The sequence below is a fragment of the Protopterus annectens genome, chromosome 10.part0 (assembly GCF_019279795.1).
Source record: "Protopterus annectens isolate FY-2018-M chromosome 10.part0, PAN1.0, whole genome shotgun sequence".
Taxonomy (NCBI): domain Eukaryota; kingdom Metazoa; phylum Chordata; order Ceratodontiformes; family Protopteridae; genus Protopterus; species Protopterus annectens.
In genome coordinates this window covers 1,721,428,408-1,721,454,951 of record NC_056744.1, presented here as the reverse complement: position 1 = coordinate 1,721,454,951, position 26,544 = coordinate 1,721,428,408, and the positions used below count along the sequence as shown (strand labels likewise).

The 26,544-nt window shown below is 41.9% G+C and overlaps 1 protein-coding gene across 1 annotated transcript in view; it reads right to left on the bottom strand.

Annotated features, from left to right (window-relative positions):
• LOC122814469 (zinc finger protein 845-like) overlaps positions 1-26,544 on the bottom strand; it is a 781,911-nt gene that overhangs the window by 42,630 nt on the left and 712,737 nt on the right. The window contains exon 13 of the mRNA XM_044087049.1: positions 3,035-3,160. Within this exon, the coding sequence (XP_043942984.1) occupies positions 3,035-3,160 (126 nt within the window). The remainder of the gene's footprint in view (positions 1-3,034; positions 3,161-26,544) is intronic.

Here is a 26,544-nt window from a genome sequence, read left to right as displayed (position 1 = left end):
TATGTATCTTTAAACAAAAGAGAATTAGATATTAAGGAGACTACACTAATTAAATAATTGCATAATTGGCTATTGAAGTGGCAAATGTATAAATTCAATGCACATTGAGTGTAACATTGTCTTGATAAAGCCTGGGAGAGCCCAGGCGAAAGCGCTTGACTGAATTGTGATTTTAAACCATCTTTTGTGCACATTTTATTTGTGAAGATAAATTACATTAAAGCTGAGTTTTCGACAACTATGTACCCACACACAAGTTGTTTCAGCAATATGGATTGGGATGTGATAATATTAAATACTTAGAGAAGTATGGATTAAAAGGGATTCTACTACTGCAGCGAAGGATGCGTTGGAAGACACTAAAAAGATAAAACAAAAACTGAGAAACTGGAATCCCTGTTTTATGGATATGGATAGCAAGATACAAACAGTGAAAATATTTTTGTCCCTTTAGTTTTATACACTGGTCAGGTATACTTTTATCAACTTGAGGAAAAGTTGTGGATAGCAATTAATAAAGGCTTGATGGATTTTATCTGGGAGGGGAAGAGGGTAAGTGCCAAGTGGGATGAGTTGATTCTTTCAATTTTGAACAATGCATTTTGGGATTACCTGATTTGAAGGGGTATTTCAGAGCTACACAGCTAAGGCATACATAGCACAGGCAGAAAGCTATAATCCAAAATGGAAAGAGATGATGATGCAATGGGGAAGCTCATGAAATAAGGAGAGACTGGGATTTTGGATGCAGATCCTTAACAACAATAACCCTACAGAATATTATAGTCATAAATTAGGAGAAAGTATTCTAAGAACTAAGCCAACACAAGAATGGAGAAAGGAGATTCTGTGATAAGGATGACTGTAATTAGGGGTACAGAGAATATGAAGAGGGGGCTGGAATTTACTGGATAAAACTGGCAAAGGAACCAAGGTATTGGAAGCAAATAATGACACGGGGAAAGGGAACGGAATGGGAACAGGCCAAGAATACAATTGGACTGCAGGTAAAGATTGCCTTCCCTATCAAGGATTGATCAGGATATAGGCAATGAGTAAGAAACGGGGGGATCCCCAGTGAAAGACCAGCACTGGTACAGTTTTTAGTAGAATCTAGAATAAAAACTGCTTGGATATTTAGTAGGGTATAATTTGATTATAATTATAAAAAGTAATACATGCGATGTATAATGCCTTCCTTTGTCTTCAGTGATAATTCAATAAAAGTGCTTAAAAAAATTAATCTTTGAACTAATAAAGTACACAATTTTTAAACAAACATAATTTAATGACAAAAAGACAGTGTGGCCTGACAGCCAATCATGGCCATCTTTAATTTCATATTCAAATTAATACTCAAATATAGTCAACTTTTCTAAACGATGGTAGAGCATAGAGAATGTATGCCAAATGAGCAATGCCAAATCCAATACTGCTGAAATAAACACAAATACCAAAACTCAGTGCAAGAAAGTGATCATCACTGAAAATTCATAAAACCACAACTAAAACAATGTTTCTGCAGATGTCAAATGCCCTCATTCTCATTGTCACATTTTTTGCTGAAATTATCTGCACTGTGATTGCACTCATATGACTGAGTGAGAGGGTGACTCCACTGTTTTTATGGCGATAATTTTTCCTTTCACATTGTCACATTTTTTGCTGAAATTATCTGCACTGTGATTGCACTCATATGACTGAGTGAGAGGGTGACTCCACTGTTTTTATGGCGATAATTTTTCCTTTCACAGTAAAATTTTACTTGGCCACCTGGTCAAGCAAATTAGGAGCACCATACATTTCTGAGAAGAGCACATGGCTAATTAGTGCTAGGCAGTCCCCTGGCCAGCTGCATTAACTTGCATCTTTGACCACAAGATTGTTCTCTTCACAAAGAGCAAACATGAGGGGAAATCTTCATCGAGTGACTGAGTGAGACACTAAAAGCTTCCAAGTTAAGGCTTTTGTATCATGTAAAAATTTCTAAATCTCAGGATATGTGTTTATGCAACTATAAAAAAAGGTGAAAGATCACCAACACTAAAAATGCATCCTGCTCTCCAGCACTGTAGCACAAAAAACAGTAAAATCAAACTGCGTTTCCAACAAGATAAGAAACACTACGTCTCTCATATGCAAATCCTCCAAAACGACCCATATAATGAGACAGCACATGCATCTAATTCAGTGAACCACTGAAAAGAACAATAATTTTTGAAACTGTAACTTGGTGTTCTCTCTTAAGCAAAATGATTCACCAAAATGGCTGTGATTAAATCACGACTCAAATTCCGTCTTTCATTGATTCTTCTTCAACTCTGTGACAAAGTATTATTATGATCAATCCAAAAATACTTCGACATTTTCGGGAAAAATACATGTGACCATACATTTAAACAACTATTTATTGTTGTTACTATTGATTTTTCTCTACTATTTTCATATGGTAGATTATCAATAAACCCCCTTTAATCACTCAAGAAAATGTGCGAGTTATTAAATATTTTGCCAATAACCACATCCTACCCTTCTGTTAAAACAAGCTGTGCCCAATAAAATATTACATTAACCTTTCATTAAAAGGAAATACCAAGAATCATGGCGTTCAGAAACTGCAAACTCTGAGGAGTCAGAGCCCGTCTACCTCATTATATTGTAACAAACGCTATTTTTGGAACTATCCACACTGTCCAAATTCCGAAATGTTATCACATTTGTCAAAAAGCTAAAAAAGTAGCATTATCCAAAGTGTCAGCTTGTCTTTCATTATATCAACCAATACTATGTTCAGTTTTTATTGTAATAAACCTGTCTAGGTTAAAGAGAAAAATACTTCTTACATAACTGCATTTTACTTGTATCATTACCTTGTTACACTAGCACATTTTATCTAGGATTTCTATTGCCATAATTTACCGTCTCATCTTTTGATCCTGCAACCATATATCTTTCTCCGACTTTTCAAAATACCAGATCTACATCAACTGGAAACGGTTTCACAAAATGCATCATTAATAAGCTGTCCACTTACTGTTCAGCTCGTCTTCAAAAAATCCTGTCTGTTCTGTAGTATTTCTCTCTTCCACATCACCGTCTGGCAGCTTAACATTGTCTTCTCTAAGTAGCAATAATAGTTTATCTTGGGGGATTTTGTATCCTGCGTGTAAAAAAAGGAGAAAACAATATTACATGCCATTCATCTAAAGTACTCCTTTAACACGAATAAAAAGACAATATATTATACATAGGAATGGTTGTCCTGTTCGATTCTCAGCTAGAGCGTCTTCTGTGTGGAGGCATGCGTGAATGGGTGTACCTTTGCTGAAGGTTGTGTGTCAGGGCCGGTAACTCGGCACGTAAAAATCTACTGCCAATCATTAGCGGACCAGAGTTCCGCTGTGGCGACCCCTAACCAGGAAAAGCCAAAAGACACAACAACAACATATTATACATAGGAAAAGAAAAAGAGAGAACTTCAGAGATTACAAAAAAATGGTTGAAGACACAAAAATTAGGAAAAAAAAGTAAAAAACAGAATTGATTTACTACAGAAAAGAAGAGGAAATAACAGAATAGTGACTGTAAAGACACGCATGTAATGGTAAAAAGAAGAAGTTTCATCGCTATTATGTCATACTGTGGTAAAGAAGGAAAGTTATACAGAAAGTATAAGACAGGAAAAGAGAAAACAAATGTAAAGACACTGTCATGGTCACCTGCATATCAGAGACAAGAATCCACCAGATACACAGACACACACACAGACAGACACACACAGAAACAGACACACACACACGTCAATGAACCACAAGTACCAGTTGACTTCTCATCATACATATGGATGTAAATGACCCGACACATGCCTCTGGACTATATGAAGAGAGACATAATGGAGCTTTCAGACTATCTGCCATAGACTGGTATGAGCCTACCAATAAGCAGCATTCTACCTTCTCAGATGATGATGACACAATATTCACAGAAGATTACTGACTTTCACAGCTTCTTAGTTTTTTGTGTCATTCCAAGGGGGTACAATATTTGCAAGCTTGAGAGGTATGGTTGACGGACCATGCTGCTTCAGCAGGGAAGGTCTGCACTTGTCCACTTTAGGATTTCAAATATTGGCTAAAACTTTGTACACCTCCATAGTGCCTTTTTAGGTAATGGAAAAGTACAGTTTTGTACCTACCATAAATGTAGATGTTCGAAGATCCACATTGCTGCAGTCCTTACTTATGGGTAGTCCGCTGTCCTCGGTCGGCCCGAATACCAAAGTATTAGGCTGACGTCGGTCATGGGCGCTCAGCTCTGACATCAGAACGTCAGGGTATAAAAGCGCATGACCGACGTCATATCCTCAGTCTTTTCTTGCCCCAGATGTCAGAAGGCCCTAAAAAGAAAGGCCACAGCCAAAAACAGAGTACCTCCCAAAAAATATGCCCAACAACAACCATCAGCCAAACCATATAACCATGCTAAGCTACAGTGGGGAAGGAGGGAGGGTATTGGACTGCAGCAATGTGGATCTTGAACATCTACATTTATGGTAGGTACAAAACTGTACTATGTTCTTCATCTCACATTGCTGCAGTCCTTACTTATGGGTAGAATCCCAAAGCAACGGGAAGGGAGGATGGCAAAATCATAAAGCATTAGGGGCTGCTAAAATGCCCTGTAATATTGCAGTGGCAAATCCAGCCCTAGACTTAGAATAAAGAGGAAGGTGGTAATGTTTAGAAAAAGTATGTACTGAACTCCAGGTAGCTGCTTCCAAAATATCCTTTGTAGCCACCCCCCTTAGAAAGGCAGTAGAAGTGGCAGTAGCTCTAGTGGAATGAGATCTGATTCCAGCCGGAATCTCCTTACCATGATGGGAATAACAGAAAGAAATACAAAACCCAATCCATTTAGAAATAGTTTGTTTTGAAACAGGTTTACCCTGAGAACCCAAAGCAAAAGAAACAAACAACTGCTGAGACTGTCTGAACTCCTTGGTTCTGCTCAAATAATAACGCAACTGCCTGTGAATATCCAAAGTATGCAAAATCTTCTCCCTTTATTTTGGGGTTTGCATAAAAGGTAGGCAAATGAATAGTTTGGTTTAAGGCCACACTAGAAACCACTTTAGGCATAAAGGAAGGATTAGTACGCAAAGATACCCTATCCTTATGGAAAATTAAGAAAGGCTCCACTGCCATAAGGGCCTGTAATTCAGAAACCCTTCTTGCAGAAGTAATGGCCAACAAAAAAGCAGTCTTCCATGACAAATACTTTAACTCGGCAGTAGCTGCAGGCTCAAAAGGTTGTAGAGTAAGCTTTTCCAACACAAAATTGAGATCCCAAGCAGGAGTAGGAGCTCTACGTGGGGGTCTTATGTTCTTTGCCCTCTGAGAAATTGCTTAAACAAAGGATGAGAGAATAAAGGAGGGACACAGTCATAATGAGCGAAATGGCTCCAGCATGAACCTTTATGGAAGAGAAGGACAAACCCTTGTCCAATAACTCAGTAAGATATTGTAGAGAAGCACTTAAATTAGGCTTGGAAACATCAAAGTCCTTCCCTTTGCTCCAAATAAAAAATCTCCTCCATTTATCAGCGTAAACTTTCCTTGTACTAGGCCTCCTGGCCTCTAAAATAACATTCAAAACTTGTTGTGGAAGCCGAGAACCTCCAGAGTCTAAAACAGAATATGCCAGGCTGTTAGATGCAGAGACTGAATTCTGACATTGTGAAAGTGATTGCCCTCCTGAGACAAAAGGTGCGGAATCAAAGGCAGAGGCCATGGAGGCTCTCGTACCAAACTCCTCAGTAGTGGATACCAGTGTTGTCGAGGCCAATCCGGCGCAATTAGAATCATGGATGGCTTGTCTTGTCTGGCCTTCAAGAGTACCTTGGGTAGAAGAGGCAGAGGTGGAAAGGCATATACATGAAGATTGTTCCAACTGAATGACAGAGCGTCCACTTTCCAAGCTGTGGGATGAAACCTTTTTGTGCAAAACTTTGGCAACTGGTAATTTAGTGGAGAAGCGAACAGATCTATGTCTGGAGTTCCCCAGGACACTGTCAACTTTTGAAATACATGAGGATCCAATTTCCACTCGTGAGGATCCACTATTTGTCTGCTCAATACATCTGCTAAGGAGTTCTGTGCTCCTGGTAGAAACCTTGCCTGAAGATTGAGGTGTAAACTGAGAGCAGTCTCCCACAAAATCATCGCTTGCCTGCAAAGAGGGTACGAATGAGTTCCCCCTTGCTTGTTGATGTACCACATGACAGTAGTGTTGTCTGTTTGAATCAACACCTGCCCTGGGTGAAGTAAATTCTTGAAAGCCATCAATGCAAATTGGACTGCTAACATCTCCTTCAAGTTGATATGCAAATGTTGAAGTCTGACAGGCCACGTGTCTTGCACCCATTTTCCATTGAGGTGTGCTCCCCAAGCCTTGTCCGAGGCATCTGTCGTTAGAATCTGACTCGCCTCCGGTCGGGTCACAGAGAGTCCCTTGTTTAGGTGACATTCCTGAGCCCACCACAAAAATTCTTTCTGAATGCAAGGTATTATCTGAATGACAGTGTCCAGATCTTGGCAGTGTTGTGTCCATACGTTTTTGAGATACCATTGAAGCTTCCTCATATGCAGTTTGGCATTGGGAAGCACCAGAATACAAGATGCCATGAACCCCAAGGCTTGAAGGACTGTCCTTGCAGTCAGACTGGACTGTAGAGACATTTGATGGAAATAAAGAGAAAGGCTTCTTTGTTTGTCTGGGGTCAAAAAGGCCATCTGGGAAGCTGTATTCAGTCTCACACCCAGAAAGCACATGTCCTGAGAGGGTACTAGACTGGACTTTGTTTCGTTCACAGAATACCCTAGGCATCTTAACACTACCATCGCATACTGTAGATGCTGAAGAAGCTTGTCCTTGTCTTGTGCAATAATCAGGCAATCGTCCAAATAAGGATAAATCTGTATTCCTCTCAACCTGAAAAAGGCTATCACTGGAGCCAGAACCTTTGTGAACACTCTGGGCGCAGTAGATAAGCCAAAGGGCAATGCAGAGAACTGATAATGTAAATTTCCAGCCCGAACACGCAGGTACCTCCTGCAACTGGGCCTGATAGGAACATGAAGATAAGCCTCTTTTAGATCCAGAGTTACCATCCAGTGATCTTTTCCCAGTAAAAGTAAAAGCTGTTGTAACGTCAACATTTTGAACTTTGGAATGTCCAAATAAGTGTTGAGGAGAGATAAATCCAAAATCGGTCTCCACGTGTTCCCTTTCTTTGGTACTAGAAACAGGCGAGAATAAAATCCTAGACCCACTTCTGACAGAGGGACTGGCTGTATAGCTCCCATTTGAAGAAGTAATGAAATCTGTTTGTGAGCCTCTATCCTTTGCCGAGGAGGAACGCCTGGCATGCCTTTGAAAGGAGGCAATGTATGGAAATAGAACTTGTAGCCTTGGTTTATAATGTCCAATACCCATTTGTCCTGGGTGATTAAAAGCCAGTTTTGCTTGAAGAGAGCTAGTTTTCCTCCCAAAGGAGCTGCCAGGCAAGAAGAATCTGGCAGCTGAAAATGCAGGTCATTGGGCCTGTTTACGAAAGGACTGGCCCCTACCCTCACCAGCAGATTGAGCAGGCGAACTCCAAGTTCTGGACCTGAAGGTATTCTGAGCTCTGCCCCTACCACGCCTAGATCTACCCCTAGACTGAGAATCAGAAGAAGGGCCCACCCTTAGTAGGCCAATTTCTACTAAACTTTGGAGGTTGTACCTGCAAAAATCTTTAACAGTCTGCATAGACTTAGCCTTGTCTTCCATTTTTTTCAAAACAGACTCCACAGGGGAACCAAACAACACGTCCGACTGTAAAGGGGCATCCAGAATTCTAGATTTAACATGTTCAGATAAATTCTGATCCTTAAGCCAGGCATGCCTACGAAGAACTGAACCAGTGGCAGCCACTCTAGAAGAAGCCTGTAAAGCATCAAAACCACACTGCAAAGAATGCTTCTCCACCTGTTCAGATACATGCACCAAATCTTGCAATTCTTTACACTCTATGCCCTCTGCCAAAGCATCCACTTTAGATTTTAGCTGAGAAAGGAGGAAATTCTGATACTTCAACATATGAAACTGGCAATTTAAAGCCCTCATTGCTAAAGTAGAAGAGGTATACACCTTCTTACCCCATCTGTCCAAAGCTCTAGCTTCCTTATCTAGAGGGACTGGATTCTTTACAACAGAGGCTCTAACACCCTTAGGCCCCTGACTAATAGTTTCTGGGTCCGCCCTAGGACTCTTATACAGATATTTATGAGCCTCAGGTACCCTATAATACCTGTCCGGTTTAACTGGTGCAGGAGGCATAGAATCTGGATTAAATGAAGCCTCCGAAAAACATCCTGAACAACATCCAAAACAGGAGGTATAGCCAAGGGTCTGTGCTGTGGTAAAAACAAGAACTCCCTGAGCCTCTTCCTTGAATCTGAAAAATCCTGTCCTTCCCACTTAAAATGCTCCCTCATAGAGTGTAGGGTTTCTGAAAAAGAAAAATCCTCTGGAGCAGAAGCAGAAGGAGTGGAATCCTCTGCATCAGAATCAGAATAAGGAGGAAAATCTTGAATGTCTTCAGCAGAAGACTCTGAATCATCTGAGGCCTGCTCCAAACTTTCCAACTCTGGCTGTACCCTGGGCCTCTTATCAGGAGGGGGCATAGAACCTCTAATTAAAGTAATCAAATCTTCCGCCATTTTAAGCATGTGCTTTTTAGGTACAGACCCTGAAGAACCAGAACTGACACCAGAGGAAGGCAAAACAGACCTGCCCTTAGAAGGAGCCTTAGAAACAGTAGCAGAAGGCCTAACCACCTTAGGCATAGAAGGGAGAATAGTAACCTGAGAGGCCCCTTCAGCCTGACCTGCCTCCTGTGAGGCCACATCTTGTAAAATCAAAGTTTCCCCCTGGGACTCAACAGAAACTTCAGCCGGATCCACCTGCACTGTAGCCTCTAAAGGACCGGCGTCCGAAACGGACGAATCATCCTGCCTAGGCTTTAAAGATTTGTCTCTACGCTTCTTCGTGGAAGCGGGCGTCGGAGGATCCGACGGAATATTATAATTACACCGCTTGCCAAAGACTAACCTAGCGCAATCTAACCTTCGTTTTATAGTGCGCTTATTAAACCTAGCACAAAACCGACACCCAACTACGTCGTGCTCTGGTCCCAAACACGGAATACAAAGCGAGTGGTAATCCCTATGCGGTATCTGTTTCCCACAAGAAATGCAATTATTCACTTTTTCTGACATCCGGTAAATAACTGAGGCAAGAAAAAACAAAATATTCCCAACGGGGTACTTAGCCCAACTTGGTATCGGTCTGAAACTCCGAATACGAAAAATTTCAGAACGCCGAACGGCACTTGCAACGCTGCTTCTGCATCGGACCATGCGGCAAAAAAGACTGAGGATATGACGTCGGTCATGCACTTTTATACCCTGACGCTCTGATGTCAGGGCTGAGCGCCCATGACCGACGTCAGCCTAATACTTTGGTATTCGGGCCAACCGAGGACAGCGGACTACCCATAAGTAAGGACTGCAGCAATGTGAGATGAAGAACATCCAAATAAACCTTCTAACATAGCAAAACCGACCCAGGACAATCTAAAGGTATTACTGCTCAATATCAGGAGTCTAAACTCCACAACCTGTAAGTTCTTCCCAACCTGGAGAATGCAGACATCTACCTAGTTACAACGTCACACTTTAAAGCCCTGGAGAGCACCCAGTAGTGCAAGCCTATAATGCCTTCCACACATTTGCACCACCTACCACACAGGAAGGGACAAAAGGTGGAGGTGCCTCAACAGTCATCAAAAATAGTCATACCTCAAGACAGGTCACTCAAGGAGGGCTTACCGCTAGGCCTAATTGGTTCTAGTGCCATAGTCTAAAACTGAATTCCACAAAATGTATAATACTATCCTTTGGAAAGTCAGCCATTCCAAGAAATAACCACATAGACAAGACACCCAAAGAATAGACTCCGTGATTAGGGATGTGGGAGCATATGTGAATAGAGACTTGGTCTTTGACCATTCTTTGTCAACTGGTGTAAAGAAATAATTCTGTGTTACACATCTTACAAGCAATAGTATTTCATCCATGTCTATGAATGTCATTATCCCACTGTACTCAGCCCTCATAAGACTAGCCATTGAGTACACTTCCCCCTTTGCAATGTGCCTGACCAGGCATATGCTACAAACAGAGCACCCAAAGAAATGTCTCACTAAAGAATACAAGGTATTAACCACATGGAATATGCAGATGGCCTCAAAGCCTTATCTTTATACTTGGTCTTCTACGGACCACCAAGAGGTCATCTGTGCCTGGTTTACAAGTCATCCTCTGATCTAGTATTAATGGACTTATTGCACATCTGTATGTCTAACAGCGTTAGAAACAGGTGATCAAAGGAACTATACCTTGTTTGCAACATACATAGAACATGCTGGAGAGAAAGAACAGGTCTCAGAGACAAGTCCTACTTTATCCTATTATCCTTGTGAAGCAGAGTTTATCCCTGATCATATTCAAATTCAACCTGGACCAATGGAAAGTTACATCTGGACTGGCACCTACGGTGGAAAGGGAGAGCTTAAATGTTTACTGATACAGTGAAAAAGAGGTGTGATAGTTTAACTAAATAAAGGTATCAAATTGTGCCTGCTTTTAAAGGTAATAAACTATATATAGATGTATGGTCGTTTATCCCTGGACTCTGTGAGGCATTCAGAAGAATTTGCCAAGGGTTCCCGATATTCCCAGTCGGAATCCCAGTTGCTCCCTCTATCATTCATTGATACTTTCTCCACAACACAGAACACAATTTTTTTTAAATTAAGACAATTCTCAGAATGTCTAAAAAGAGCACTGATGCTATCTTTTTTCCTAATGGCATAATTATGCTGATATAATATTTTCTTGATAGAATTCTTTGTCTTTGCTATATAAAAAGATGTACACGACAAAGTGCAACATATATTACTCCCTTAGTGTAACAGTCAAATGTGCCTAGTATTGAAAAAGTTCTACTGATGTTCCCTACCTTCACATATATGGTCTCAAATATGTATCTGCACTCTTTACATGCACCACACGTTTTCATTTTACTCCATTGGCTCCCGACTAAAGTGTGATTTTTGCTTTTTGTTTTGTTTTTTTCAAATAATGTTCTTGATGCTTTTTCCTTTACTAAAGACTATCTTAGGTGATGGTCCCAACTTTTCTATTAGTTCAAAAGTCCCATTTTATTTATTTAAAATATCACAACTGTTTTTCACAGGTTCAATAAACACTTTTAATTTTATTTTCATTCATATTTTTATTCTTAAATCATTAAAATATACTGCTTCTAGTACAAATTCTTACACTTTGATTTTAATAAAACAAGATATTTCGACAACTACTAACAGTGGAGAATATTGAGGCATTATGTCGCAAATGAGATTTTAATGAATGCACAACGTTGACTGGTACTCTTGCTGTACAAAAAGGAAATGGTTCTAAAACTGTATTACCTAACAAAGGTCCGTTACTATTATTAAAGGAACAACAACACTCATCCAATACCTCATCAGGCCTGCAGTGTTTTCCTTACAGTGGACTGTATTTCATATGCACACATACAGATTAGTGGCCCACTTGAGCTAGAACGGATTCAAAATATTTTAACAGTATTTGAGCAATAATATACAAGAGGAGGAAGCCCTGCAACAGATTAAATATTTTACAATGAGTTGGGAAGAAAGATGACCACAAAAAAACACATAAAATCATAACCACAAAAGAAAAATGGAGGTCTAGGTGCTAAAAAAAAAAAAAAAAAAACAGGAAACAAACACAAAGCACAAGGCACCAGGCACTGGAACTTAAAGTGACATAAAACCACAGTGGATCAGGCAAACACCTGTTTAATCATATCCATAAAATCATTTTGCAGCTGCTGAATAGTAATCATATACAAGGGGAGAACATTCCTACAACAGATAACACAAACATATTGATATACATTTACAGGAGTATTAAAAATACAATATATATACTGCAAGTGGCAATTCACACTACAGATGTGGGCAGCATTTTTCAAGCAAACTAATACATAGTTATTTAAAATATTTTTCTATATTTTCAATAAATGTATGGATGTGAACATGATAGTGTATTCTGCTGCCAAAATAGACAGAGGAATAGAATGAGATGAGGAGAAGTAATGAGGCAGGAGGGGAAATTAAGGACATGGATGGAGAGAGTTGACTATTATTAGAAAGATGGGAATGTTATTGACAGACACAAGAGAGAAAAATAAAAAGTAGTAAGTGTTGGCTGAGGAGGTAGAAGAGCATAAATTAGTAGCATGGTATTATTAAAGTGAGAACTTTTTTTGATGTTAGGCCATTACTACCTGCTAAGATATGGAGGTGTTAGTGAATTTAGAGTGAAAAAGGCATAGTTATACTGAGTAGGTGGCCATGCATCTGTTATGAGGGTTGTGTATGTACAGTTCTAGGCATCAGATACATATTTCGTTAGATTGTTCTTGAAATTGGAAAGGTTGCTAGTATGTTTATCTGAAGTACTCTGCTATAGCTAATGTATATGCGGGTGCTGTGTTAGTGGGGTTTTAACTTCGCAATAATATTGCCATGTGTGTACAAACTGCAAACGGTCATTTGACAGCATTGGGAAAAAATGCTCATCTTATTTACACACATTTGCCTGGGTGTGTGGCAGGGCAACTGCACATATTCAAGGTATTTCCTCTGCTGTTTATGTCACCCAGTGCACAAATATGTTTTGTATCATACAACCCCAGTACTATGTTCATTAAATTATTCACAGTGGCCAGGAAGTTGTTCTTACTGCATCTAATTCATCAGGTACAATACATAAGTGCCCAGTACTAGTCTGTCAGTTTTTCACCACATATTTATGTCCATCACATGGACATTAAAGGCAATGTACGTGGCTACCTACACTTGTTATCCTTTTACTGCAGGAAGTGTGATGAGACAGTGTAAGTGAGCTAATTATCAATAAAAAGACAAAATCCCGCAGTGTGTCCCATGCATCTCTACTATCCGGACCATGAATTTCATGACAATGAAAAAAAAATGGAAGTGTGGGCATGATGAGAATGTGGTCATCATGTTCAACTGGAAGTTGAGGTCGTTCCAAAGGAAGACAGTCATGATGACTCTGGGGATGAGCTGATGTCCAGTAGAAGGAGTAATCACCAGAACCCGGAAGGAAAAAAACAGCAAGTTTATTTATTTTATATTTATTAACCGGGAAAGTCCACTGGACACAGGTCCGGGGCCAGGGCCGGGGAGAAAAGCTCCACAAATAAGGTAAGAGTGCAATAATAAAAAGTGGATACACATAGAAATCCAATTTACATTTACAATAATATTACAACAATGACAAAATGTCTACTACAGTGATGTCATGTACTAGATACAGATATGGCAACCAATTACAGTGTGAGCATAGTATAATCTGGTAACAGACAATATACACTGTAGAGATGGAGCAAATGTGAGAGAGAAACCAGTTGATAAAAGGTACTGCTTAAGGTACATATGAGAAGAAGCAGTTGGGGTTATAGTGTATACAGAAAGTAGTAGGTTAGGAGATATATGATCAGAGGTGCTGTTACACTTTAGTTATGAGTACAGTATTGCAGACTACTTAGTGTTGCAGAATGAGCTGAGTCCGAGTTTGAAAAGGAGGCAGTTTGGTAGCTTAGTTGATGCAGTGCCTTAGTTAAATTTACAATTATGGGGCAAATTAACCAGGGCAGGCACAGGAGCATAGCCATGTATCAGCCAGGTGAGTTTTCAGCATGTTTAAATTGTGTTAAGGAAGACTGGGATACTATATTGTGGGGGAGTGAGTTCCATGTTTTGGGTATGAAGTCGGAGAAGAGGGAATCACCGGCTGCATTATTGGCTTTAGTTACCTGTAGTAGTAGCCTGTTACCTGAATGGAGTGATCTGTTGTTTGAGTATGGGAGTATTAACTTTTGCAGCACAGGGGGTTTATCAGGTTGGTAAAGGGCTTTGTGAGTAAAGATCAGTTGATTATAAAGGAGCAAATGTGGAAGTTCAAGCCAATTGAGTTGTTTTAAGAGCTGAGCAATGGTGTGACCTTTAGGGAGAGAATCAGTGGCAAACGTGGCTACTTTATTATAACAGGAATTGAGTTTGTTGGTTTCAGACTTTTTCAAATTTGTGAGTACAGGGGAGGCATACGGGAGTGTAGATATGAGATGGGTATGTGCAATGGTAGACTTTGTTTAGTATGGCACTGTTTATTTCTGTAGAGAATACCCAATTTTTATGGACTGGGTCCAAATTTCATATTACAGTCCATTTCGACACCAAGACGTTTGGTGGAAGATACAGGACAAATGATGGTCTTGTTTTTGAACAAAACATTGAAGGAGGGGTTAGCTGAGGTGATTTTTGCTGGGTTAAATAGAAGTTCAGTTTTGCTTGGGTTTACAATTAGATTGGACTTTGTTAGTTAGCCAAGCTTCAACCGAGAGAAATGAATCTTGCGTAATTGACTATAGCTCATGAAGGGAGGAGGCAGAGCAAATTAAGGTAGTGTTGTCTGCATATTGGATAAATGAGGCAAGAAGAGAGGAAGTGTGTAGTTTGTTGGTGAAAACTGAAAAAAGTAGTGGTCCTAGAATGGAGTCTTGGGGAACTCCTATTGTAACTGGAAGGAGGGGGAAGAGATCTTTCTGCTATTTGACTACTTGCTGGCAACCTGATAAGTAGCTTTGAAATCAAGAGATAAGAGTGCTGACTGATGTTAAATTCAGAAAGAACTGGAATAAGTTTACTATGCGACATCATATCAAAGGCCATAGAAAGGTCAAGAAAGGTAACAAATACGACTTTTCCATTATTTCTGTGGCGGTTAACAGTATTTGTGAAGGCTATTAATACAGTGGTGGTGCTGTGGGAGGGAACTTCAGTCATAAATCTGTGGACATCACTAATGAGGAAGACAGGTTCTTACTTTACGCACTATGCCATAAGTGGATCACAGTTGTAATAACAAGGACAATATGTCACTGGCATCACTACACGGAGAGAAGAGACAATGCCTGCTCATAAGGACAGTACAATCAGAGTGGTGGTAGCACTAAACAGGGAGAAGACACAATGCCTGTTCATAAGGACAGTACACCACATCAGCACAGATAGCACTGTCAGTGTTATCAGACAGGCACTGTACTGCACAGTTGGTTGTGTCATAAGACAGTACAGTTGTGTACACTTAACATAAATGTAGATGTTTGAGTGTATTCACTGTTGCAGTCATTACAGTTGGGTAATCTGCTGGCAGGTTGCCCTCAGTCTGCCTGAATAACAAAGTCTTGGGTCCTGCGTCAGTTACTGTCTCCTCTTCCATGACGTCAGGTCATCAGGGGTATAAAACATGCAGCCAACGCCATTTCAATCAGTTTTTCTTGCACCAGATGTCAGGTGCCCCCCAAATGGGGAGCAAAAATATATAAATAAAGTGCAAATATATAAATGCACCTTAGAAACATAAAATTTACCTTCAACTAAAAGCAAATATACCACAAAGGCTTTTGAGTACAGTGAAGGAAAGAAAAGGTATAGAATGGGGGATGGCGGGTGGGTAACCCGGACTGCAACAGTGAATACACTCGAACATCTACATTTATGGTAAGTGTACACAACTGTACTATGTTCTTCATGTTTCACTGTTGCAGTCATTACATTTGGGTAGAATCCCAAAGCTATGGATGGGAGGATGGAACTAAATAGCATTAGGAGCAGCTATAAGGCCCTGCCGGACTGCAGTGGCAAAGCCTGCCCTGGATTTAGAGAAGAGAGGTAAATGATAATTCTTTGTGAACGTATGAACAGAGCTCCAAGTAGCAGCTTCTAGAATGTCTTTGGTTGGGACCCCTCTGAGAAAAGCTGCTGAAGTAGAGGCAGCCCTGGTGGAATGGGATTGGATCCCCTTGGGCACATGTTTACCATGGTGTAAATAACAGAAACGAATGCATTGGTTTATCCATTTAGAAACAGTCTGTTTTGATATAGCCTTCCCCTCTGATCCTGCAGCAAATGCTACCAGTAGTTGCTCAGACTTTTAGAGATTTTGTCCTGTTTAAGTAGAATCTTAGTTGTCTGTGTACATCCAGTGAATGCAGAATCCACTCCCCCTTGTTCTGCGTATTTGGGAAAAAAGTTGGCAGGTGAATAGTCTGGTTAAGAGCCACACTGGATACCACCTTAGGCATAAAAGAAGGATTGGTTCTGAGGGCCACCCTGTCCGGGTAAAATATAATGGAAGGCTCCACTGCCATGAGAGCCTACAGTTCTGAAACCCTTGTAGCTGAAGTGACTACCAAAAAAAAAAAGCTGTCTTCCAAGAAAGACATTTTATATCCGCAGTAGCTGCTGGTTCAAAAGGAGGCAGGGTGACTTCTTCCAGCACAAAATTAAGGTCCCATGCAGGAGTTGGTGCTCTCCTGGGAGGCCTTAAATTTTTGGCCTCTCTGAGATACTGTTTTAGCAGTGGATGAGAAAAGAGGGGAGGTTCTGTGCTGTAACGAGCCAAGATGGCAGAGGCATGGATTTTTATTGAAGAAAAAGATAGGCCCTTGTCAAGCATCTCAGTTAAGTATTGTAAAATCTGAGGAATATTGGGCTTTGCTGTGTCTATTCCTTGTGCTTGGTTCCAAGCATAGAATCTCTTCCATTTATCAGCATAAGATTTTCCTAGTACTAGGCCTTCTGGCTTCCAAAATGACATCCATCACAGGTTTACTGAGAGATGTGGTTTGAATAATTAGCTGATTAGCCATGCTGCAAGATTCAGAGTTTGGAGCTGAGTGTGCAGAATTTGATAGTTCTGCTGAGACAGTAGATGAGGTATTTGAGGCAAGTACCACGGAGGAAGGTGTGACATATTCCTTAGAAGCGGGTACCAGTGTTGGCGAGGCCAGTCCAGAGCAATTAGAATCATTTTTGTTTTTTCCTGTCTGACTTTTAGTAAAACCTTGGAGTGTAGAGGCAGAGGGGGAAATGCATAGACTGATAGGTTTTTTCAGCTGAAGGATAGACCATCCACTTTCCATGCTTTTTTGTGAGGAGTTCTTGTGCAGAATTTGTCCAACTGATAGTTTTGGGGAGATGCAAATAGATCTATGTCTGGGCTTCCCCATTTATGTGTTAACATGCTGAAGATTTGTGGATCCAGTTTCCATTTGTGCGGGTCCATAAGATTTCTGCTTAGGTCATCTGCTAGGGTATTTTTCTTTCCTGGCAGGAATTGAGCTTGAAGATGTATTTGCTAAGTCAAGGCTGTGTTCCACAAGGCCATGGCTAGTCTGCAAAGGGGGTAGGAATGGGTACCCCCCCTGCTTGTTTATGTACCACATAACTGTGGTGTTGTCCATCTTTATCAGTAGTTGTCCTGGATGAAGTAAGTCCTTGAAGGCTGTCAGAGCATTCTGAACACTAGCATTTCTTCTGGTTGATATGCAGTTGCATTTGGTTTGGGCTCCATTTGCCCTGACTGCATCTCCCTGCCAGTTGGGCCCCCCAAGCATAGTCTCATGCATCTGTAGTTAAGGTTTGGGTGGCAGGGGGTAGAGTGAATGACAGTCCCTTGATTTGGTGACATGTCTCTGCCCACCAAAGAAACTCCTGTTGTAGGCAGGGAATGAGAGGAATCATTGCTTCCAGGCTGTGACAATGTTGACTCCATAAACTTTTTAGGTACCATTGAAGTTTCCTCATATGCAGTCTCATATATGGAATTAGTAGAATGCAGGATGCCATGAACCCCAAAACCTGCAGAATTTGTCTTGCAGATAACTGGGTTTTTGTTGCCATTTGTTTGAAGTATGTTGTCAATTGCATTTGTTTGTCTGGCGTGAGGTAAGCCATATGGGCAGTTGTATTCAAGCTTGCACCCAGGAATGTAATTATTTGAGAGGGTACCAGTTGTGATTTCTTTTCGTTTATGGTGTACCCTAGGCATGCTAGAAGCCTTTTTACAAATGCCAGATGTTGAAGAAGAGTGTCCTTGTCCTCTGCCTGAATGAGACAATCGTCTAGATAAGGATACATTTGAATGTTTCTTTGTCTACAGAATGCAATTACTGGTGCCAGGCACTTGGTAAAGACCCTGGGCGCAGTAGATAAGCCAAAGGGCAGTGCAGAGAATTGGTAATGCAAAAAACCTGCTTTGAAGCAGAGGTATCTTCTGCAAGATTCCCTTATTGGGATATGCAGGTATGCCTCTTTTACATCTAGAGTTACTAAAGTACAGTTTTGTACCTACCATAAATGTAGATGTTCGAAGATCCACATTGCTGCAGTCCTTACATATGGGTAGTCCTCTGTCCTCGGTCGGCCCGAATACCAAAGTATTAGGCTGACGTCGGTCAAGGCGCTTAAAACTGACATCAGGACGTCAGGGTACAAATGCGCATGACCGACGTCATATCCTCTCAGAAGGCCCTAAAAAGAGCCAGGCCAAAAAAACAGCAAAGAACAACCAACAACCCCCCACCAACCAACCATACAATATTATTTACCACCAAACCACACAACCACCCTCACTACAGGGGAAGAGGGGGATTGAATTGGACTGCATCAATGTGGATCTTGAACATCTACATAGGTACAAAAGTACAAATGTACCTACCATAAATGTAGATGTTATAAGATCCACATTGCATACATCCTACACCAACAACCCAGTCGTGTCCCAGTCCAAAGTATAAGGCTGAGCCAAGGCGGGGCGAATAAAGGTCGTTGTCTGACATCAGGACGCCAGGGTACAAATGCGCATGACCGGCGCCATATCCTCAGTCTTTTCTTGCCCCAGATGTCAGAAGACCCTAAAAGATAAGGCCAAAACCAAAAACACCAAACACTCCTGTACCTAATATATGTACAATATATACAAATGTACAAAATAGAACCCCACCCACACAACCACCCCTAAACACAGAGGGAAGGAGGGAGGAATTGGACTGCAGCAATGTGGATCTTGAACATCTACATTTATGGTAGGTACAAAACTGTACTATGTTCTTCATCTCACATTGCTGCAGTCCTAACACTTGGGTAGAATCCCAAAGCAGAGGTAAGGGAGGATGGCTAAACTATAATGCAGCAGGAGCTGCCAAAATGCCCTGCAACACAGCAGTGGCAAAACCAGCCCTGGATTTAGAATAGAGGAAGGTGGTAATGCTTGGAGAAAGTATGCACTGAACTCCACGTAGCTGCCTCCAAAATATCCTTAGTTGCCACCCCCCTTAGAAATGCTGTTGAAGTGGCAGTAGCCCTAGTGGAATGAGGCCTAATCCCAGCTGGAATCTCCTTGCCATGATGGGAATAACAAAATGCAATGCAAAACCCAATCCACTTAGATATAGTTTGTTTTGACACAGGCTTGCCCTGAGAACTCAAAGCAAAAGAAACAAACAACTGCTGAGACTGCCTAAAATCCCTAGTCCTGCTTAGATAATAACGCAACTGCCTGTGTACATCTAAAGTGTGCAAAATCTTTTCCCCCCTATTTTGGGGATCTGCATAAAAAGTAGGCAAATGAATAGTTTGGTTTAAAGCCACACTAGAAACCACCTTAGGCATAAAGGAAGGATTAGTACGTAATGATACCCTATCCTTATGGAAAATCAAAAAGGCTCAACCGCCATAAGGGCCTGCAATTCAGAAACCCTTCTTGCAGAAGTAATGGCCAACAAAAAAGCAGTCTTCCATGACAAGAATTTCAATTCAGCAGTAGCCGAGGCTCAAAAGGTTGTAGAGTAAGTTTCTCCAACACAAAATTGAGGTCCCAAGCAGGAGTAGGAGCTCTACGTGGGGTCTTATATTCTTTCCCCCTCTAAGAAATTGCTTGCATAAAGGATGAGAAAACAATGGTGGGTCACAATCATAGTGAGCTGAAATTGCTGCAGCATGAATCTTAATGGAAGAGAAAGACAAACCTTTGTCCAATAACTCAGTAAGATATTGAAGAGCCACACTCAAATTAGGCTCAGAAACATCCAAATCCTTTGCTGCACTCCAAAATAAAAATCTCTTCCATTTTCTGCATACACTTTACGTGTACTAGGTCTTCTGGCTTCCATAATCACATTCAAAACTTGTTGAGGAAGTTGAGACCTGCTGTGGTTCAAAACAGAATATGCCAGGCTGTTAGATGAAGAGAGTGAAGCTTGACATTGAGTAGATGACCGTCCCTCTGAGACAAAAGGTGTGGAATTAAAGGTAAAGGCCATGGAGGCTTCCTTACCAGATTCCTCAGTAATGGGTACCAGTGTTGCGAGGCCAATCTGGAGCTATCAAAATCATCCTTGGCTTGTCTTGTCTGACCTTTAGGAGTACCTTTGGGAGGAGAGGCAGAGGTGGAAAGGCATACACATGAAGATTTTCCCACTTGAGAGAAAGAGCATCCACTTTCCAAGCTGTGTGATGAAACCTTTTCGTGCAAAACTTTGGCAGCTGGTGGTTTAGTGGAGAAGCGAACAGATCTATGTCTGGAGTTCCCTATGACACTGTCAATTTTCGAAATACATGAAGATCCAGTTTCCACTCGTGGGGATCCATGATTTGCCTGCTTAACACATCTGCTAAGGAGTTCTGTGCTCCTGGCAGAAACCTTGCCTGAAGATTTAGCTGCAAGCTGAGCGCAGTTTCCCACAAAATCATTGCTTGCCTGCATAGAGGATAAGAATGTGTTCCCCCTTGCTTGTTGATGTACCACATGACAGTTGTGTTGTCTGTTAGAATCAACACCTGCCCTGGAAGAAGTAACTCCTTGAAAGCCAGTAATGCAAACTGGACTGCTAACATCTCCTTCATGTTGATATGTAGATGCTGTAGTCTGGCAGGCCACTTGTCTTGTATCCACTTTCCATTCAGATGAGCTCCCCAAGCTATGTCTGAGGCATCTGTCGTTAGAATCTGACTCGCCTCTGGCCGGGTCACAGAGAGTCCCTTGTTTAGGTGACATTCCTGAGCCCACCACAAAAATTCCTTTTGAATGAAAGGTATTATTGGAATGACAGTGTCCAAATCCTGGCAGTGCTGTGTCCATACATTTTTTAGATACCATTGCAGCTTCCTCATATGCAGTTTGGCATTGGGAAGCACCAGAATACAAGATGCCATGAACCCTAAGGCTTGAAGGACTGTCCTTGCAGTCAGCCTGGACTGAAGAGATAGTTGATGGAAGTAAAGGGACAGATTCTTTTGTTTGTCCGGGGTTAAAAAGGCCATCTGGGCTGCTGTATTCAGTCTCACACCCAGAAAGCACATGTCTTGAGAGGGTACTAGACTGGACTTTATTTCGTTCACAGAATACCCCAGGCATCTTAGCACTGCTATCACATATTCCAGATGCTGAAGAAGCTCGTCCTTTTCTTGAGCCAGAATCAGACAGTCGTCCAAGTAAGGATAGATTTGTATTCCTTTTAGTCTGAAGAAAGCTACGACTGGAGCCAGAACTTTTGTGAATACTCTGGGCGCAGTAGATAAGCCAAAGGGCAATGCAGAGAACTGATAATGGGAATTTCCAGCTCGGAAACGCAGATACTTCCTGCAACTGAGTCTGATAGGCACATGAAGGTAAGCCTCCTTGAGATCTAAGGTTACCATCCAGTGATCTTTGCCCAGCAGAGGTAAAAGCTGTTGTAACGTCAACATTTTGAACTTGGGAATGTCCAGATAAGTGTTGAGGATAGACAAATCCAAAATTGGTCTCCACGTGTTCCCCTTATTTGGTACTAGGAACAGGCGAGAATAAAATCCTAGGCCCCTTTCTGGCACAGGAACCGGCTGAATGGCCCCTATCTGGAGTAACAGAGAAATTTGTTTGTGAGCCTCTTTTCTTTGTATAGGAGGAATGTCTGGCATGCCTTTGAAAGGAGGCAAGGTATGGAAATAAAACCTGTAACCGTGGTGAACGATATCCAATACCCATCTGTCTTGGGTAATAACACTCCAATTTTCTTTGAAAAGTGCCAGCCTTCCTCCCAAAGGTGCTGCCAGACGAGAAGGCTCTGGCAGCTGAAAAGGCAGGTCATTGGGTCTGCTTATGAAAGGACTGACCCCTGCCCTCACCAGAAGACTGGGCAGGTGAACTCCCTGTTCTAGGCCTAAAAGAACCTTGAGCTCTGCCCCTACCACGTCTAGATCTACCCCTAGACTGAGAATCATAAGAAGGATATGTCCACCCCTTAGTAGGCCAATTTCTACTAAACTTTGGAGGCTGAACCTGCAAAAAGTCTTTAACAGTCTGCATAGACTTAGCCTTGTCCTCCATTTTCTTTAAAACTGCTTCCACAGGCGCACCAAATAACACATCAGATTGTAAAGGAGCATCTAAAATCCTTGTCTTTACATGTTCAGCTAAATTCTGATCCCTTAGCCAGGCGTGCCTGCGAAGAACAGAACCAGTGGCTGCCACCCTCGAAGAGGCCTGCACAGCATCAAAACCACATTGCAAGGAATGCTTACCCACCTGTTCAGAAACATGAACTAAATCCTGCAACTCTTTACACTCAATACCTTCCGCCAGAGCATCTACCTTAGACTTCAATTGCGAAAGGAGATAATTTTGTTATTTCAACATGTGAAACTGGCAATTCAAAGCCCTCATGGCTAAAGTGGAAGAAGTATACACCTTCTTTCCCCATCTATCCAAAGCCCTTGCCTCTTTATCAGTAGGAACAGGATTTTTAACAACAGAAGCCTTAACACCTTTAGGGCCCTGAGAAACAGTTTCTGGGTCTGCCCTAGGACTCTTAAAAAGATACTTATGAGCTTCAGGCACCCTATAATACCTATCTGGTTTAACTGGGGCAGGAGGCAAAGAATCAGGGTTCAGGGAAGCCTCTGCAAAAACATCCCCTACCACATCCAGAACAGGAGGTATAGCCAAAGGCCTATGCTGGGGTAGAAACAAAAATTCCCTAAGCCTTTTCCTGGAATCAGAGAAATCTTGACCTTCCCATTTAAAATGCTCCCTCATGGAATGAAGAGTCTCTGAAAAAGAAAAATCCTCAGGAGGAGAAGCCGAAGGAGTAGAGTCATCCACATCAGAATCAGAATAAGGAGGATACTCCTGCAAGTCTTCAGCCGAAGACTCAGAAGCCTCCGAACACTGCTCAAAGCTCTCAAGTTCAGGTTCCACCCTAGGCCTCTTATCAGGGGGGGGCATAGAACCTCTAATCATAGTAATCAAATCTTCTGCCATTTTAAGCATATGTTTCTTAGGCAGAGACCCTGAAGAACTAGGGGAGACCCCCACTGAAGTTAACCCTGGCCTGCCTCTGGAAGAAGCCTTGGAAACAGAAGGGGAGGGCCTAACCACCTTAGGAAGGGAGGGGAGAACAGCTACCTGAGAAGCCCCTTCAGCCAGGCCTACCTCCTGAGAGGACACATCTTGTAACAGTAAAGTCTCTCCCTGAGAATCCAAAGGAACTTCTGGTAGAACCACCGGCTCCACCGAGCCCTCTAAAGAACCGACGTCCGGGACAGACGGTTCTTCCACCCTAGGCTTCGCTGCTTTGTCCTTGCGCTTTTAGAAGCGGCCGGAGCATCCGACGGCATGTTATAATTACAACGCTTCCCAAAAACTAACCTGGCACAATCTAATCGTCTCTTAATAGTGCGTTTGTTAAATCTAGCACAAGAGCGACAGCCAACAACGTCGTGCTCAGGCCCTAAGCAAGGTATACACAAGGTATGGTAATCCCTATGAGGTATCTGTTTCCCACAAGAAATACAGTTATTCACTTTTTCTGACATCCGGTTAAATACTGAGGCAAGAAAAAACCAAAATATTCCCCAACGGGGTACTTAGCCAACTTTGATTCGGTCTGAAACTCCGACTTCAGAAAATTTCAGAACGCCAACCTGCACTCGCAATATTGCTTCTGCATCGGACCATGCGGCAAAAAAGACTGAGGATATGACGTCGGTCATGCGCATTTGTACCCTGACGTCCTGATGTCAGACAAATGCGCCTTGACCGACGTCAGCCTTATACTTTGGTATTCGGGCCGACTGGGACAGCGGACTACCCAAGTGTTAGGACTGCAGCAATGTGAGATGAAGAACATCTGTACTATGTTCTTCATCTCACATTGCTGCAGTCCTTACATATGGGTAGAATCCCAAAGCAGAGGTAAGGGAGGATGGTAAAACTATAAAGCATTAGGAGCTGCCAAAATGCCCTGTAAAATTGCAGTGGCAAATCCAGCCCTAGATTTAGAGTAAAGTGGAAGGTGGTAATGCTTAGAGAAAGTATGCACTGAACTCCAAGTAGCTGCCTCCAAAATATCTTTAGTAGCCACCCCCCTTAAAAAAGCTGTAGAAGTGGCAGTAGCCCTAGTGGAATGAGGCCTAATCCCAGCTGGAATCTCCTTACCATGATGGGAATAACAGAAAGCAATACAAAAACCAATCCACTTAGAAATAGTTTGTTTTGAAACAGGTTTGCCCTGAGAACCCAAAGCAAATGAAACAAATAACTGCTGAGACTGCCTGAACCCTTTAGTTTTGCTCAAATAATATCGCAACTGTCTGTGTATATCCAAAGTGTGCAAAATCTTTTCCCCTTTATTTTGGGGTTTGCATAAAAAGTAGGCAAATGAATAGTTTGGTTTAAAGCCACACTAGAAACCACTTTAGGCATAAAGGAAGGATTAGTACGCAAAGATACCCTATCCTTGTGGAAAATTAAGAAAGGCTCAACCGCCATAAGGGCCTGTAATTCAGAAACCCTTCTCGCAGAGGTAATGGCCAACAAAAAAGCAGTCTTCCATGATAAATATTTCAACTCGGCAGTAGCTGCAGGCTCAAAAGGTTGTAGAGTGAGTTTCTCCAACACAAAATTGAGATCCCAAGCAGGAGGAGGAGCTCTACGTTGGGGTCTTATATTCTTTGCCCCTCTAAAGAATTGCTTAAACAAAGGATGAGAAAATAATGGCGGGTCACAGTCATAGTGAGCAGAAATTGCTGCAGCGTGAACCTTTATAGAGGAGAAGGACAAACCTTTGTCCAATAACTCAGTAAGGTATTGAAGAGCAACACTTAAATTAGGTTTAGAAACATCAAAGTCCTTTGCTGTACTCCAAATGAAAAATCTCCTCCATTTATCTGCGTAAACTTTTCTTGTACTAGGCCTTCTGGCCTCCAAAATAACATTCAAAACTTGTTGTGGAAGCTCAGACCCTTCAGGATTTAAAACAGAATATGCCAGGCTGTTAGATGCAGAGACTGAAGTTTGACATTGAGTAGGTGATTGTTCTCCTGAGACAGCAGGTGTGGAATCGAAGGCAAAGGCCATGGAGGCTCCCGTACCAGACTTCTCAGTAATGGGTACCAGTGCTGTCGAGGCCAATCCGGAGCTATTAAAATCATGGTTGGCTTGTCCTGTCTGACCTTCAGGAGTACCTTTGGGAGGAGAGGCAGAGGTGGAAAGGCATACACGTGAAGATTGCTCCAATTGAATGAGAGAGCATCCACTTTCCAAGCTGTGGGATGAAACCTTTTTGTGCAAAACTTTGGCAACTGGTAATTTAGTGGAGAAGCGAACAGATCTATGTCTGGAGTTCCCCATAACACTGTCAATTTTTGAAATACATGAGGATCCAATTTCCACTCGTGGGGATCCATGTTTTGTCTGCTCAATACATCTGCTAAGGAGTTCTGTGCTCCTGGCAGAAACCTTGCCTGAAGATTTAGCTGCAAACTGAGAGCAGTCTCCCACAAAATCATTGCTTGTCTGCATAGAGGGTAAGAATGTGTCCCCCCTTGCTTGTTGATGTACCACATGACAGTTGTGTTGTCTGTTTGAATCAACACCTGCCCTGGACGAAGTAAATCCTTGAAAGCTATCAATGCAAATTGGACTGCTAACATCTCCTTCAAGTTGATATGTAAATGTTGAAGTCTGGCAGGCCACGTGTCTTGTACCCATTTTCCATTTAGATGAGCTCCCCAAGCTTTGTCTGAGGCATCTGTCGTTAGAACCTGACTCGCCTCTGGTCGGGTCACAGAGAGTCCCTTGTTTAGGTGACATTCCTGAGCCCACCACAAAAATTCCTTTTGAATGCAAGGTATTATCTGAATGACAGTGTCCATATCTTGGCAGTGTTAGTCCCATACATTTTTGAGATACCATTGTAGCTTCCTCATATGCAGTTTGGCATTGGGAAGTAACAGAATACAAAATGCCATGAACCCCAAGGCTTGAAGGACTGTCCTTGCAGTCAGCCTGGACTGACGAGACAATTGATGGAAATAAAGAGAAAGATTCTTTTGTTTGTCCGGGGTCAAAAAGGCCATCTGGGATGCTGTATTCAGTCTCACACCCAGAAAGCACATGTCCTGAGAGGGTACTAGACTGGACTTTATTTCGTTCACAG